Raw genomic sequence first — 17,315 nt, forward strand, 5'->3', positions numbered from 1 at the left:
ATCTCTGAGATGTCTTTAACGTATGGCATTATGTCTGCCATACATTATGTAGGATGACCAGACTACTCTGGCTCCTAGGCACCATGGTAGTCCATGAACCTACCACCACACTGAAACAGCTCCTGATGAATTTAAAGGACCCCATACCACCAATGAGCAAAACAAACGTCATATACAAAATATCCTGCAAGGACTGCAACAAACTTTACATTGGACTGATGGGCAGGAAACTAATCACAAGGGTACATGAGCACCAACTAGCCACCAAAAGACATGACCAACTATCACTGGTATCCACACACACAGACTAAGAAGGTCACCAGTCCAACTGGGTCAATACATCCAACCAGGACAGGCTAAACAAAGACACACCCGGGAATTCCAAGAGGCCTGGCATTCAAACCGGAATTCTGTTAACAAACACGTCAATTTGGACCCCATTTACTAACCTCTCAGAAAAAGAATCAGAAGTGATATCACCCACCACAACAGATCAAGACAGATAATAGCAAGTGGGACAGAACACCAGCACTTCATCAGAGGGTCACTGATGATGTTACCTAGTCTAGTGGTGAAACATCTGAGAACAAATCTACCAGCTCAGTGAGCAAACCTTTACAACTTGATTTTTTTTTTCATCTGTTCATCTTTCTTTAACCATCTGTCAGATCTGAATTTGGTGGATGTATGACCTACAAGTTCATAGCACTGCTATAACTTCCTTTTGTCCAAACAGAGATGCATCTTTCACTCCATGCCTTCCCCATTGATCTTGCCGAGCATTAGAATGAAATAGTGTGTCTTCCAAGCTTGTTCCTACTTCTGCTCTTTATGCACTATCCCTAGGAACATAGTTTTGCCCTGCTGGTTTTAAGAGGTTGTTGATGCTTGAACTTAGCACAAACATTATTTGCTTGCTCCCTCACCAATCCAGAGTTCCCTGGCTTTTCCTTACAGCCTTTCTTAAATAATAGTAACCCCTTAAGCCAGTCTTCTGGCATCTCACCTGTGATTATCAGTGATACAAATATCTCCGCAATGGGCCCAGTAATCTCTTCCCTAGCTTCCCACGAAGTTGTAGTAGAGATGGCAGTGTTTAGTTGGACATTTCAATATGGTGACATCTAATGCAATTTGTTTTTAAAGAAATGAAAGAATATTTTGTGTATAGGGTTCAGAAGTTATGCATTTTGCAAATGAAAGTGGTTATGTTCCAGTTAAAGTACACCAGTTTGTATTATATGAATTGTTATTTCTTGCCTTTTGATTATGATTAGAATTCCTCCTGTGCACATTTGCAACTTGCATTAGTTGTAAATCGATCCAGATTTTGCATATCTGAATAGTAGCTAGGCCACTATGTATAGGTTCACTCACCGATTCTTGCGAGCAGAGGCCTATTCAGACAAGTGGTGCATGTGTGCTCGGAATTTACAAATGTATAATCCTTCTAGTCTACTGACTACCATGATCTAACAGAAATAACAAAATAGACTGGGGTCTGGATACACAAGACACAGACGCTGCTACGTTTTGTCACTGGTTCCATTGAGCATTCAGGGTAGAATCTTCCCTTCCCCTTCAGATGGATATACATTGGAGGTCAAATGGGAAAGGTAGCCTCTTTTAGAACAGGAGTTCTCAGTCTGCTGTCTGGAGTAAAACTGGCGAGCCTATACACACAACAAATACACGTACTGGTAGATGAGCTCCACCAGTTTTGTGAATTTAATCCCAAAGCTTTGAGTATAGTCTTCAATTTCCATATAATGGTGTCATCCCCTGCCCCATCCCCCGTTTGAAATACATTGTTGATCACACTTCATTCATCTATCATGTGTCATTCAGTCCTAGGCCTGGGTGCCCAACTGGTTTATTTTAATAGTTTTATCCACCTCTGAATTTAAACCTTGACAGGGTGGAGTCCTTAATGGTCACCCTAGCATTTTTGCTAGAACAGCTTTACAGATTTTTGTCAAGTTTTCTGGGACTGATTTTTGGAGCTGTATTCTTGGGAGGCAATGTTTTGCCATCAATAATTTATTTTGAAATAGATAAAATAAGTTTTGCCATTAACTTTAATTGTGTGATCACTTGTTTTTATTTTTTTAAAAAAGTGTAGGCAAAATTGGTACGATAACTGCGTTTTGGTAGGCTTTCTGTGCATGAACTGTTCAGTGAAAGTTCTGGGATTTTTGTTGGACTGCATACTTGCTACAATCTTTCAATTAGCTGATAATTATAATGGTCTGAAGTCTGTTTTGACTGTCCTAATTGAAGTTAAGTTATTCTTGATTTAGACCCATGGGATGATACCAGATATGTTCTACTGTATGAAACTCCTGGAGGAGACTGGAATTTGTGTGATACCCGGTAGTGGATTTGGACAAAAAGAAGGAACATATCATTTCAGGTGAAGTCTATGCAATCATTGTTTCACAATATATCTGATGCTTTAAAAGCTGATAATTTATAGTTTCGGCTAATTGTATACTTAATTACCTGAACAATTTGAATTCCACTGGATATTTTTTTGAGTTTTTTTGAGGTTTTTGGTGGTGATGGCTCACTTCGATAATGAGATTTAGTAGAAAGCCAAAAAATGCCTTGATAACCAGCATTGAGAGATTTGAGGTGCTAATAGACCTATGGGTGAAGTAGAAAAGTCACTAAAAGTAGCAAAGCAAATTAATAAGGCAAAGCAAGCAAGGTAGAGGGTGGGAGGGGACATCATTTGTGAAGAAATAGGAAATCAATTATAACAAACTTTTGATTCAGCCATGCTTGGAGGACATTATCGAGATAATAGGTTAGGCAGGAAATCTCTTGATGGAGGGATCAAAGAGCCGGGGACACCGATCTGTGCCTAGTTCTGCTAAAAATTAAATTGAGATGAATGTTACAAGAATCTAATGAATACATTTATCAGGAAAGGCTAAAGAGACTGAGATAATTTTCTTTCAACACTACAACTGTAAAGTGTGATAGAGGTCTTTATGATTGTGAAAGTCTTTTGAGAAGGACATGCAAAGGGTAAGTATGTACACTTTGGGAACATTTAAAACTAGTGACTACAAACGTGGCTGTCTGCATTTGCCAGCAGTTGGCCTAAGCAGTTTTCTGAATCACCCTAGTGAAGGACAAAACACTCCCAACAGTTTGTCTGCAAAATGTATTCTGATACCCATTGCCGTATTGCAATTCTGCATTGTCTGCAAATGTAATTTAATCAGGCATTGTCCACACTGTGTCCTGCTTGACTCAGTACAGTGCTGTCACCTGATTTTACAGAACAGATGTTTATTATACTCACTGACTAAGAGATTGCAAAACCCCAACACACTGCCAACTTCAGAAAGGTACAAGATGATGTATAGGTTTAAGCGTAATGAGAATTTAAAAATTGTAGTTTTGATGGACTATAAGGCAATGTAGATAAATGAGTAGAGACAGATGATATGTAGTTTGTATGCCTGAAACCAGACTTCAAAACAACAGCTCTACTCTCTTGGAATCATAGTGTCGTAGGGATCTACAGCACAGAAAAATGCTCCTTGGCCCCTAGTGTCTACATCAGTCAAAAATAACCACTGGATTATTCAAATCCCATTTTCCAGCATTATATGCCTTGGGTATTGCAAGTGTACATCTAAATATTTAAATGTTTTGAGCATTTTTGCCTCGACTGCCCTTAATAGGCAGTGAGTTCCATATTTTCCATCACCATGTTGGAGAAAATGTCTTTCTTCTCATTTCCCCCTAAACTTTAGCTCAAATCTTTGTCCCCGATCTTTGATTCCTCCATTTACGGGAAAAGTTTCTTCCTGCCAACTCAATCTATTCCCCTCATTCGTCTCAATCATGTCCTCTCCAAATTTCTTCCGCTGTAAGGAAAACAACATCCAATCATTCTCTCCAGCCCAGGCACCGTCCTGGGAAATATCCTCTAATCCCTCTTCAGTGTGGTAGGGAGTTTGACATTCACTTTAATAATTACCCAGGAATTGAAGTAGGTTTCTAATCCTTCAACTTTTCCTGGATGACTGGTCACTTAACTGAATTAGAACCCTCCAAATTATTCAACTTTAGTGTATTTTCTGAGGATTCCAGCCACAGGGAGTTATGCCGTCAGAATGTTCAATTTCCCAGGTAATTCCCGTGGAGCTATTTTTGTCTGGATCTGCATGTTCCAAACAGGTGACTCCAGTTTACACTGTTACAACTCCTCTCTGGCCAATGTTTGACATTGCTGATGTTTAGAATTATGCCTTTTCGATCATCTGGAGTTAGGTATAAAAATTGGGCATTGGAGAACCACTGCACATTCCCTTCCAGTTTGGAAAATAACTTCACAACTGTTTACTTTGGTCCCTTAGCCAATTTTATACCCATGCAGCCCTTCACTTTCATGTGCTTTAGTTCTGTTAATTGTGTTATGCAGTATTTTATCTCCCTTTTTTTTAAAAAACTCATACATTCACTGCATTATCTTCTTCAATCCTCTTAATTACTTTAGAGAATGCAAGCAATTTAACCAAAAATGACTTGTTTTTTGTACATCCGTGTTGCCACTCAATTATTGGCCCATACTTTTCCACATGCCAATTAATATTGTCTCAGAGTATTGACTCTACAAATTTCCCCTCTACCAAATTAGACTTGTTAACCTGTAGTTTCCATGTTTATTCCTCTATTTAAACACTGAAAAATAATTTATACTGAATGACTCCATCCTTTTCCCTTTCTTGAGATTTGTTTTTAAGTAATTATCTAAAATAGTAGAGATGAAGTAGAAAGTTGAGGAATCATGAATTGATAAAAATTTGCCAACTTTTATTTTATCAAAACTCTGCACTGGTATTTGTAATGTTGTTTTTTTCCTCCAGAATGACCATTCTCCTTCCTGTTGAGAAGCTAAAAGTGCTGTTGCAGAATGTGAAGAATTTCCATACTAAGTTTCTTCGGAAATACGCATGAGCACAGTTGATTTTTTTTTCCACCAGAGGAAACTCCATCAAAATGTTCAGTTTACTGTTTCTTAATTTTATTAGACTGTCAAATTAATGTTTACTGAAATGAAATGGCATAACAATTGGCCTACAAATCTCACTTGTTACAGCTATTTGCCAGTTTGGTATTGTGATACCAACTTGTGCTGTACTTTTTGATAGTACTTTTGTTTACATTGGAAGTAGTTGTTGGAAAGATTGGTTTTGTTGCACTTCAAGAAGTTTTTTATAGTTTAACAAAAAAATACATTTCTAGCAACAAACAATATGATATCAAATATTTTTCTAGGTTCAAGCCTCTAATTGCCAGAAATATGCTGTGATCAAAAGCTGACATTTGGGGTTGTGCCTTTTTGCCTTGTTGCCCACGTATTGTGAGTGGCAGTGCATTATCTGGACTAGTGAACAGCTTTTTACACTTGTACGTAGCAAGACCATATCTTCAATCAAGGTAGAGTTTTGGTGTGTATGCAGATGGATTTTCAGCAGGCTAAGAGCTGCTGCCTGAATTGACTCAAATGCTAACTTCTAACATGGCCAAGTGAATGGATTTTACAATAATTCAAAACATCTGGCAGTGAGATTTTTTTCTGAACAATAGAGATGTAATGTTTACATTTTTACTTTGTAGTTTGGGAAGACAAATGTTACAACTGTCTTTGTAAATGATATGATTCTGAATTTGTTTTCTATTCAGGGGCTTCCAAGTAGATAAATTCAGAAATCCGAAAACGAATTGGCTTGTGCCAGGAGAGGGGGCAAAAAATAACTGCAGTCTGCAAGACTTTGTTCTGGAAAAGGGATTTTTTTATGTGTCTCAAAAATGTTTAGAGCTTATCCATATTAATGTCAATGAACAAGAAATATCTCTGCCAATAAATTGCTTTTTATTGCTCTTTAAAGTCTAATTGTCTTTCAAAAGAAAGCTCAATTACATAACTGAATGAGTTATGCTCTGCCAACATCCCTTTCTGTCTCTTCTTCCCTCCCCAATTGAATTTGTAGTCTTTTCTAGTCATGTGACAACTATAACCACTGTGGGAGGGGCTAATTTCAGTAGATCTCTTGGTGAAACTAAGTGCTCAAGCCTCCATTTGACTCAAAATGCTGAGTAACCTCACCGGTGTTTAGTCAGGCACTGATGGATGAACATATGCTTTTCAGTGAAGATTCATTTAATGTTTGCAATGGTTCCCTAAATCATCAATGGACAAATGTGTTTCAGTTACAAAGGCAGATCTTGCAGGGCAGTAAAGTCTCAGAATGAGCATAAACCTTTTGAGCCAGCTGACTGCAACAGGAATGCAACACTTGGATTTGATATATAGATAAACATGTCACAGAAATTCCAGGGATTTATACTTTATAAGTAGGTTTAACTATTGGATTCATTCTCTAATTTCACATAACATTTCTCACATGATTTGAAAACCACAATTCATATTGCACCTTTTAACATAAACATCCCAGTATATTTCACAGAAGCATTAGAAAACCAGACATGACGTTGATATATTTTGTCAGATAACCAACGATCTTGTCAAAATGCTGGGTTTTAAGGAATATTTTAAGAGGAAAACAAGGTAAAGGGCAGCCCAGAGCTTGACTGTTAGGAATAGTAGGAGAGGTAGCCAGGTACTGCAAGAGTCTCCTGTGACTAACCTGCTGGATGTAGTATGTTATTCTCGATACTGTGGGACAGTGGGAGGGATGGTTGATGATGGGCTAGTCTGTCAGGAGAGTATAGGATCCACACCCAGCTTTCTGGTACTGTGACTATTTCTAATGAAGAGTATGTCAGGTTCCAAGTGATTGGCTTGTAATAGGGGACTCTCTAATCTGGGGCACAGACAGACACTTCTGCGGCTGACAGCAAGGCAACAGGATGATGTGTTGCCTTCCTCGTGCTGGAATCAAGAATATGAGGGTGCAGAATATTATGAAAGGGGAGAGTGACCAGCAGGAGGTCATTATGCACATTGGTACCAACACATAGAGGAAAGGGAGAGAGAATATGGCAAGGTGGACAAGATGTTTCAAAACTTTTGAGGGTAAATAATATCTGTACTACTGCAGGTGCCATGTGCTCGTGAGAGTCGGAGGATAGAGCAAGTGAATGTGTGGCTGAGGAGGTGGTGCAGTTGGGAAGGATTCATATTTTTGGATTATTCTGATTTCTTCGGGGTAGAAATGGCCTGTATAAGAGAGAGATGGGTTCCATCTGAATTGGAAGGGAGCCATTATCTTTGTGGGGAGATTTTCTAGAGTGGCTTTAAACTAATGGGTTGGGAGGGAGAGCCAAAGCGATAGTGAGAAAAGGCTGGAACTGGTACAGTAGATAATGGGAGCAAGTCTAACCCAAATCTAATAGTCGTGTCAGACAAAAGTTTGACTGAGAATGAGGTAAGACTGAAATTCCAATTACTTTCAATGCAAGAGGTCTGACTGGTAAGGCAGATGACCTCAGGGCATGGTTGGGAATATGGGACTGGGATATCATTGCTATTACAGAAACATAACTCAGGGAATGGACAGGACTAGTAGCTTGATGTTCCAGAGTATAGTTGTTATAGGAAGGATAAAAAGGAAGTCAAGGAGTGTGCTGTTTTGGTTAGGGAGAACACTACGACTGTACTTGGGGAGGATATTCTGGGCAATCGTCCAGTGAAATCATATGGCTGATTTTTTTTTTAAAAGTAAGAAAGGGATGATCACTTTGTTGGAATTGTGCTACAGGTCTCTCCAGTAATCAGCTGGAAATTGAGAAGCAAACATGTAAGGAGATCTCAAATATCTAAGAAAAATAGGGTTGTCAGTGTTGAGGGCTTGGATGAGAATAATTTAAGTGTATACAAGAAAGTTTTCTTATGCGTTGCATGGATGTACCTACTAGAGAAGGAGCAATATTTGATCTTCTGTTGGGAAATAAGGCGGGGCAAATGGTGGAGCAATTTGAGGCAAGTGATCATAATTCCACTGGTTTTAAAATAGTTATGGAAAGAGGTAGATAGTTAATGTTCTAAATGATAGTAATGCCAATTTTGAAGGTATTAGGAACTTCTAAAAGTTGATTGGCTGAGTCTATTTGCAGGTAGAAGAATGTTTGGGAAGCAGGAGGCCTTCAAGAATGAGATGGTGAGTGTGCAGAGACACTGTTCCTGTTGGTGCAAGGCTGGTAGGTGAAGAGAATACTGGATGACTGGAGCAATTAAGGGTCTGGTCAAGAAAAAGTAGGAAGCATACAATCAGGAAGGTACAGCAGAGATTAAGTGAATTCCTAGAAGTATAATGACAGTAGGAATATACAGGGAAATCAGGAGGGCAGAAAGGGGACATGAGATATCTTTGGCAAATAGAGTTAAGGAGAATCCAAGGAGATTATAAGCAAAAGAGTAAATAGGGAGAGAGTAGGGCCTGTTAAGGTTCACCATGGCTCCCTATGTGTGGAATCACAGATGATGAGTGAAGTACTAAAGGAATATATCATGTCCTTTTCCAGAGTAAATACTTACTTGGAAGCTTTGGGAAATAAATACTGAGGAATCTCTATTATCCGAATGAGATGTGCAGGCAGTATTTCGTTTTGGATAATTGATTATTTGGATAATCGATTTGACCTGAAATAAGGGAAGCCATACAGATCTAATGCTGTGCTCTACTGGAGGATTTGTTTAAATCTATAATTTTGATGAGTCTGCTATTTAAACAAACTAATCTTTGCAGGTTAAACTGAGAAGGGCTAAATCCTTACTGTCACATAAATATAGGAAATCCCAGCATTAAGCAAGGTCCCAAACAGCTTCTGCAATCCAAAGAGCATTTGTCAGTGTCGTGAAAGAAAGACAGAAGCACTGCCTTGCGCAAGTGTCTACTTTCTCTGCTTTCTTTTTTATGAACGGCCCGGTTTCTATACTTTAAGGAATCTAATCTAAAGTGATGGGAATAAAGCACGTATTTTTGCAAAGGACTGTTTAACTAACCCTTACACTTTTTTTAAAAAAAATCCAGTTGCTGTTGCTTGAGGTGTTTGTGTTTTTGTTTTTGCCAGCATTTTCATGTGTTTTTCAGTACAGGTAATCCGAAGTCACTTACCTCTTTGTAATGTTTTTATGGGACCTTGCGATCTTGTTCGGATGATCTGATATTCGGATAATCAAGGTTCCGCTGTAGTGATGGCTCAAAGACTTCAGATTACAGAAGAGGTGGTGCTGGAGATCTTAAAATGAATAAAGCTAAATAAATCCATGGGACCTGATCAGGTGTTTGCTAGAATTTTGTAGGAAACTATTGAAGAGATTGCTGAGCCCCTAGTTGAGGTATTTGCATCATCAGAAGCCCTCATCAGGTGCTGGAAGAATGGAGTTTGGCTAATGTGCTATTAATTAAGAAAAGCTCTAAGGAAATGCCTTAGAATTATAGGCCAGTGAGCTTTATGTCAACGATGAGAAAGTTGTTGGAGGGGACTCTGAGGGACAGGATTTACATACGCTTTGGAAAGGCAAGGACTTATTGGGGATAGTCAGCATAGCTTTGTGCATTGAAAATTATATGTTACTGACTTGATTGAGGTTTTGAAGAGGTAACAAAGACTGATGAAGGCAAAGCGATACACATCATCTGTATGGACTTCAGCTAAGTTTTCGACAAGTGTCCTCATGGTAGACTGGTTAGTTAGGTTAGATGCCGTGGGGAAAAAAAAAGCAAATTACTGCAGATGCTGGAATCTGAAACCAAAAGAGAAAATACTGGAAAATCTCAGCAGGTCTGGCAGCATCTGTAAGGAGAGAAGAGCTTTGACAAAAGGTCAGTTGGACTCAACGTCAGCTCTTTTCTCTCCTTACAGATGCTGCCAGACCTGCTGAGATTTTCCAGGATTTTCTCTTTTTTGGTTTCAGATCCTGTGGAATCTGGGGGAGCCAGCCCAATTGGATACAAAATTGGTTTGGAGAAAGAAGGCGGTGATGGAGGATTGTTTTTCAGACTGGAGGCCTGTGACCAATGGTGTGTCAAAAGAATCAATGCTGGGTCGATTTTATTTCTTTTTTTTTGTCATTATATAAATAATTTGGATGTGACTATAGGAGGTACGATTTGTAAATTTGCAAATGACACTAAACTAGGTGGTGTAGTGGCCAGTGAAGAAAATTATGTCCGAGTACAATGGGGCTTTGATCAGATGGGCCAAGAAGTGGCACATGGAATTTACTTTAGATAAATGTGAGGCAAGGCAAATCAGGAACATATACAGTGCAGCTTAGAAGGAACATTGGTGGGCAGTGCACATAAATGTTTCATTTAAATTATTGATGTGGATGATCGGGTTGTGTTTTACGAAATTTAAAAAAAAAACACCTGGTTCATGAATCCCCTTTGGGAACAGAATTAGCTGTCTTCCCCTGGTCTGGCTAAAAATGGACTCCAAACCACAGCGATGTACTTGAGTCTCTACTGCCCTCTAAAATGTTACAGCAAGCCACATACAGTTGCACGTAACTGCTAAAAAAAATTTTTTTCTGGAATGAGGCCAAATAGATCATCTGGCATCCACTTCAGCATTGAAAATGACAGTGGTACAAACAGTCCTGTCAATTCTGCAAAGACCCCTTGCGACCATCTGGAAGCTTGTCCCAAAATTGAGAGAACTGTCCCACATACTTGTCAACAAGTGACAGTCAAATACACTCAATAATACCTTATAGATAGGGTTCTAGACAGCACTATTACCATTCCTTGGTATGGCCTGCCAAATCAGCAGAGGCATCATTGTGGTATACAGGAGAGATTTGCCCTCAAAATCCTCAACGTTGATTCTGGTCCCTGTGAAACCTCACGGCAGCAGGTCTAACTAGGGCAAGGAAGACTCCTGCTGAGCACTATTATCTCAAATGCCCCCTCCCCCAGAAAAACTATGGAAGCAGTGAAAGTGACAAGGTCACAGAATGTAGTGTTGACGAGGTACTTCAATGTCAATTATCAAGAATAACACAGTAGTATGACTACTAAGTAAGCCGCAAAGGACATAGCAAGATCAAGTAGAACCAGCCTAGCAGCTGTCACTGATTTGTTGCCAATCAATCTGACTGTGACAGTATTAATAGGAATGACAACAGCACAGACATTGTGAATGTTTTAGCCATATTTTACACATCGATCTTCATTCAAAAGTGTTGAGGCACTTGCCTTGAGGTTCCAGCATCACATGCCAGCCTTTAATTTGATTCACTTGACATTAGAAAGAAATGCCTGAAGATCCTGGATGCTGCAAAAACGATGGACCCTGACAACATTCCAGCAATAGTACTGAAGACTAACTAAGCTGTTACAATGCAGTTACAGTGCAAGTGTCTCCCCAATAATTTAGGAAATTGCTCAGGTATGTCCTGTGCACAAAAAGCAGGACAAATCCAACCAGGCTAATTATCTTCCTATTGGTCTATTCACGATCTTCAGCAAAGTGGCAGTAGAGGCCATCAACAGTACAATCAAGCATCCTTTACAAGGAAACAATTTGCTCACTGATGCAAGGTTATAGCCTTGGTCCAAACGTTGACATTGAACCGAACTTAAAATGAGGAAAGAGTCACATATAAGGCAGCATATGACCTATTGTGGCATCAAGAAGCTCTATCAAAACTGGAGTCAATGGGACTGGGGAAGGGTGGCGGAGTCATTGCTACTAGTTACGGTCGTGTCTAAGACAAAGGAAGAGGGTTGTCATTGTTGGAGATCAATCCCATCAGCTCTGGACACCACTGCAGGAACTCTTCAGGGTATTTTCCAAATCAACTTAATCAGAGAGGTTTTTATACATGTCTGGAACAGGTCATACTTCAAAAGACCTCCTGGCTCAGAGGTATGGCCACTACCGCTAAGCCACAAGAGCTTTCATAGTTCCTCAGGGTGGTGTTTAAGATCTAATCATCTTTGGCTGCTTCAATGACCTTCCCTCCATCATATTGGTAAGGTGGAGAATAATTACACTAATAATTGCACAATGTTCAGTATCATTTTGTTAACTCCTCAAATATTGAAGCAGTTTGTGTCTTATGCCTCAAGACCTAGACAATATCTAGACTCTGGTTGCTCAAATGCAAGTAATATTCAAGCCACAAAAGTATCAAACAATGACCATCTCCAACCAAAAAGAATCTGACGATCACCCTTTGATATGGCACTATCATTGCTGAATCCCCTATCAACATTCTAGTTATTACCATTGACCAAAAGAACTGAACTAGACAAACCTTATACATACTGCGGTGCCAACAACAGGTCAGAGTCTAGGAATTCTATGGTGATAACTCATCGCTTGTCTCCCTAATACTGGTCCATCATCTTCAAGGCACAAATCAGGAGTGTGACCATAAGATATAGGAGCAGAATTAGGCCAGTCAGTCCATGGGGTCTGTTTCACCATTCAATTATAGCTGATATGTTTCTTAGACCCATTCTCCTGTCTTCTCCCCATAACCTTTGATGCCCCTACTCATCAAGAACCTATCTATCTCTGACTTAAAGGTACTCATTGACTTGGCCTCCAGAGCCTTCTGTGGCAATAGGTTCCACAATTTCACCACCCTCTGACTGAAGAAATTCCTCTTCATCTCAGTTCTAAAGGGTAGTCCCTTGGGTCCTAGTCTCTCCTACCAGCGGATGTATCATCTCTACATAAACTCTGTCCAGGCCTCTCATATTCTTTGGTTTGATGAGAACCCTGTCATCCTTCTAACATAATTGAGTACAGATCCAAAGCCCTCAACTGCTCTTATGACAAGTCCTTCATCCTTGCGATCATTCTTGTAAACCTTTTCTGGACCTCCTCCAAGACCAGTAAATCCTGGTCCAAAACTGCTCACAGTATTTTAAATCCAGCAGAATGCTGTCCATTTGACTGAATGTGTGCTGCTCCAACAACACTCAACAAACAACACCATACAAGATAGTGCAGTTTGCTTGATTGGCAAAATATCCAGCACCTTCAACATTCATTCCTTTCACCACTGATGCAGGTGGCAGCAGGGCATATCTTTTGCAAGATACGCTAATAGTAGTTCATCGAGGTTCCTTCCAAAGGATCTTTCAAACTCATGACCTCTAACAGCTAGAAGAAGAACAGCAGCAGCTGAATAAGAGCACATCCATCTGAACATCCCTCTCCAAGCCACTCACCAACTTAGTTTAGAACTATAATTTCCATTCCTTCACTTTTGCTTGGTCAAAATCCTGGAACTACTTTCTGAACAGCACTGTGGCTGTCCCAGTTCCCAAGAATTGCAGTGATTTAAGGCCACAGTTCACCACCAACTTTTCCAAGGCACTTAGGGATGAGCAATGAATGCTGTCCAATCAACAATGCTCATATCCTACAAATAAATATTTTAACATTCTGTCAATAAATTTGAAAACTACTCAAGTTGTACTGTCCAGAAAAATCAGGCCAAATTCAATAAGCAAATTATTGATTCAGTCTACTCTCTATTATAAACAAACTGATGGAATGATGGAAGTGGTATTAGAGAAACCAAAAAGATTAAAGGCTAATAAATCCTCAAGGCCCAATCATTTAAATCCCATAGTATTTGAGGAAGTGGTCCAGGAAATAATGGATGCATTGGTGGTCATCTTTCAAGATTCTATCAACTCTGGAACAGTTTCTTTGGATTGGAGGATAGTTAATGTAACACAACTAACCAAAAAGTGTAGAGAGAAAACAAAGAATCACAGATCAGTTGGCCTGACATCAGCAGTAAGAAAGATGCTCTCGGAGAGGGAAGAAGTCCATTATAAAAGATTTAATGGCAGAGTATTTGGAAAACACTGAGAGGGTTGGACACAGTCAGCATTAACTTATGAAAGGGAAATCATATTTGACAAATCTAGTAGAATTTTGAGGATGAAATGAGTAGTGTTAATAAGGGAGAATCTGCATATTTGGTTTATTTAGACTTCTCAGAAAGTGTTCAGTAAGGTCCCGCCTAAGAGATTAGTATGTAAAACTAAAGTGTAAGGGATTGAGGCTAATGTACTGACATGGATAGGCAACTGGCCAGCAGATAGAAAACAGTAGGAATAAATGGGCCATTTTCTCATTGGCAGCCAGTGACCAGTAGGGGATGAGTGTTTAGACCCAGCTAGTCACTATGTATATTAATGATTTAGATGAAGGAAATAAGTGCAATTTCTGCACATTTGCAGGCAATGCAAAGCCAGGTGAGGGAGTGAACTGTGGGGATGCAGCAGAGATGTTTCAGATTGATTTGACGTTGAGTGAGCAGGCAAATGCATCACAGATGAAGTATATTGTGGATAACTGATTTGGAGTTGCCGGTGTTGTACAACACCAGTTTATAGTTCAATAGGTTTTTTTGGAAGCACTAGTTTTTGGAGTGTTGCTCCTTCATCAGGTGGTTGTGGAGTACAAGGTCATAAGACACAGAATTTATAGCAGAAGTTTACAGTGTGATGTTACTGAAATTATATCTTGAAAAATACCTGGATTGTTTGTTAAGTCTCTCATCTTTTAGAATGAACATGTTGGTTTCAGTTCTTTCATATGTAAATTGCAGGATTTTTAAAAAAGTTACATTCTCAAGTGAATGTTAACAATTGGTGTCATGTCGGCTCAGATAATGCGTTTAAGTGTAAGCTGCCCTGTGTGAGACTCTGTGCCACAATATTCAGACTGATTCTAATCTAAAAAACGGATTTACAGAACCTTACATGGCTTCATGCAGTTTTTGAGCAAAATAAAATGCAATTCTGCAAGTACACACAGGTTTATGGGGTGAATTTGTGTGTGTGTGTGTGTCTGTGTGTGTGTGTATGTGTCTCGGGGGGGAGGTTTATGGGTGTCTGTGAGAGAGTGTGAATATGTGTGTGAGTGTGAGTGTAAAGGGGTATAAGTCTGTGAGAGGATGATTGTTTGTGGGAGTGTATGTCGCATGAGAGAGGGGTTGCATAAGTGTATGGGTCTGTTGGAGTGTGGATGTGTGTGTGTAGGAGTTTGTATGTGTCTGAGTCTGTGTGTGTCTGTCTGTGTGTATAGTGCAGTGCGATCACCTGTAGTGTAACATGAACCCAAGGTCCTGGTTGAGGCTATCCCTATGGTTACCGAACTTGGCTATCAGCCTCTGCTCAGCCACTTTTTGTTGTTTCCTGTCCCGAAGTCCGCCTTGGAGGATGGTCACCCAAAGGTCCGACGTCGAATGTCCTGGAGAAGTGTTCTCCGACTGGGAGGGCACACCCCTGTCTGTTGATTGTTGTGCGGTGTCCATTCATCCATTGCCGTAGTCTCTGCTCGGTCTCGCCAATGTACCATGCCTCAGGGCATCCTTGCCCGCAGCATATGAGATAGACAATGTTGGCTGAGTCACATGAGTACCTGCCACGTACATGGTGGGACGTGTCCCCATGTGTAATGGTGGTATCTGTGTCAACACTCTGGCACGTTTTGCAGCATCTAGCATGACAAGGTTGTATGGTGTTGTTCTGAAAGCCGGGCAGTCTGTTTGAGGTTTGGTGCTTGTTTAAAGGCGAGAGGTGGAGGTGTGGGGAAGGCCATGGCAAGGTGCTCATCCTCATTGATAATGTGTCGCAGGCTGAGAAGAACACGACATCATTTTTCGGCTGCTGGGAAGTACTGGACAATGAAGAGTAGCCTGTCGGTTGCAGCTTGTATCTGTCTCCTGAGGAGGTCATTGTGGTTTCTCGCTGTGGCACATTGGAACTGGTGGTCAATGAGTTGAGCATTGTACCTCATTCTTATGAGGGCATCCTTGAGTACTTCCAGGTGCCTGTCACATTCCTCCTCATCTGAATAGATCTTGTGTATGCGTAAGGCTTGTCCATAGAGGATGGCTGTTTTAATATGTTTCGGGTTGAAGTTGGAGAAGTGTAGCATCATGAGGTTATCTGTGGGTTTGCGGTAGAGTGAGGTGCTGAGATGCCAATCCTTGATTGAGATGCATGTGTCCAAGAATGAGACAGATAGTAGAGAGTAGTCTATGGTGAGTTTGATGGTGGGATGAAACACATTGATATCACTGTGTAGTTGTTTGTTACTCTTCGCCATGGGTCCAGAGGAAGAATATGTATCTGGTGTATAGTGTTGGTTGGAGATCCTGCATAGAGAAGAAGTCTTGTTTGAAGCTGTGCATGAAAATGTTGGTATACTGGGGGACAAATTTGGTCCCATTGGCTGATCTATGTGTCTGGATGAAGAACTGGTTATCAAAGGTGAAAATGTTGTGGTCGAGGATAAAGCAGATGAGTTGTAGGATGGTCCTTGTAGATTGGTAGTTGTTGGTGTTGAGTACTGAGGCCGTTGCCGCAATGCCGTAATTGTGGGGGATGCTGGTGTAGATGCTGGTCTATTGTGACAAGGAATGTTCCCAGTTCGACTGGTCCATGGGTGCTGGGGTCCCCTGTACAATGGGTTTCAAGATGCCTTTGACATAGCCAGAGAGGTTCTCACACAGGGTCCAATTACCTGATACATTGGGACGTCCGGTGTGTGGCTTTTTGTATCTTTGGAAGGCAGTAGAAGTCGCCTATGTGAGAAGTACATGGGATGAGGGTATGTAGAGAACTCTTGAAGTTCTGACCAATGTGTTTAGTTCATGAGGGTGCTCTTTGGTTGGATTGGCCGGTAGTTGCCTGTAGTGTTCCTGTTTGTTCAATTGTCGGTACACTTCCTCACAGTAATCTGTTCTATTCTGAATGACGAAGGTTCCTCCTTTATCTGTTGGTTTGATGACAATGTTGTGATTGGTTTTGAGAGCATGGATGGCATTGTGTTGTGATCAGGTGATGTTCTGCTCTACCTTTGGGTAGGGCTGATGAATCTGGCATTTATAGATTTCCTGACGGTTTGATCTTTATAGTCATCTTTTGCTGGATTCTGAATTTATCCCGCTCATAAAGTCATACAGCACGGTCCAAGTTGACTCCTTTTTTGGTCGCTCCTCTATAGATCCCTTTGATGACTATTCCAGTTTCTTCGTGAGCTCACTGGGATCACAGCTGGCATCTTGAAAGAATTCCCAGAATCTCATTCGTCTGATGAATTCCTCCAAGTCTGCTGCAAGAACTATGGGGTCCATTTTGGTGGGGCAGAAATTGAGACCCCTGCTAAGAACTTCAATCTCTTCCAGTTGAAGGGTATGGTCCGATAAGTTGGCAATTGACTTCCCTGCAGTGATAACGTTTTCCACTGTGGTGCCAGGGTGGGCTTGGCTACTGCTGGTGATGATGCCAAGTTTCTTGTTCTTGGTGTGCATGTATGGAGGGTTCCCACTTTAGTAGCAA

General features: G+C 40.5%; 1 protein-coding gene across 1 annotated transcript in view; it reads left to right on the forward strand.

Moving 5' to 3' along the window:
* gpt2 (glutamic pyruvate transaminase (alanine aminotransferase) 2) overlaps positions 1 to 5,911 on the forward strand; it is a 35,259-nt gene extending 29,348 nt beyond the window's left edge. The window contains exons 10-11 of the mRNA XM_072596230.1: positions 2,301 to 2,413; positions 4,887 to 5,911. Coding sequence (XP_072452331.1) covers positions 2,301 to 2,413; positions 4,887 to 4,977 — 204 coding nt within the window. The 3' untranslated portion in view covers positions 4,978 to 5,911. The remainder of the gene's footprint in view (positions 1 to 2,300; positions 2,414 to 4,886) is intronic.
* The last annotated feature ends 11,404 nt before the right edge of the window (positions 5,912 to 17,315 follow it).

The sequence above is a fragment of the Chiloscyllium punctatum genome, chromosome 26, assembly GCF_047496795.1.
Source record: "Chiloscyllium punctatum isolate Juve2018m chromosome 26, sChiPun1.3, whole genome shotgun sequence".
Taxonomy (NCBI): domain Eukaryota; kingdom Metazoa; phylum Chordata; class Chondrichthyes; order Orectolobiformes; family Hemiscylliidae; genus Chiloscyllium; species Chiloscyllium punctatum.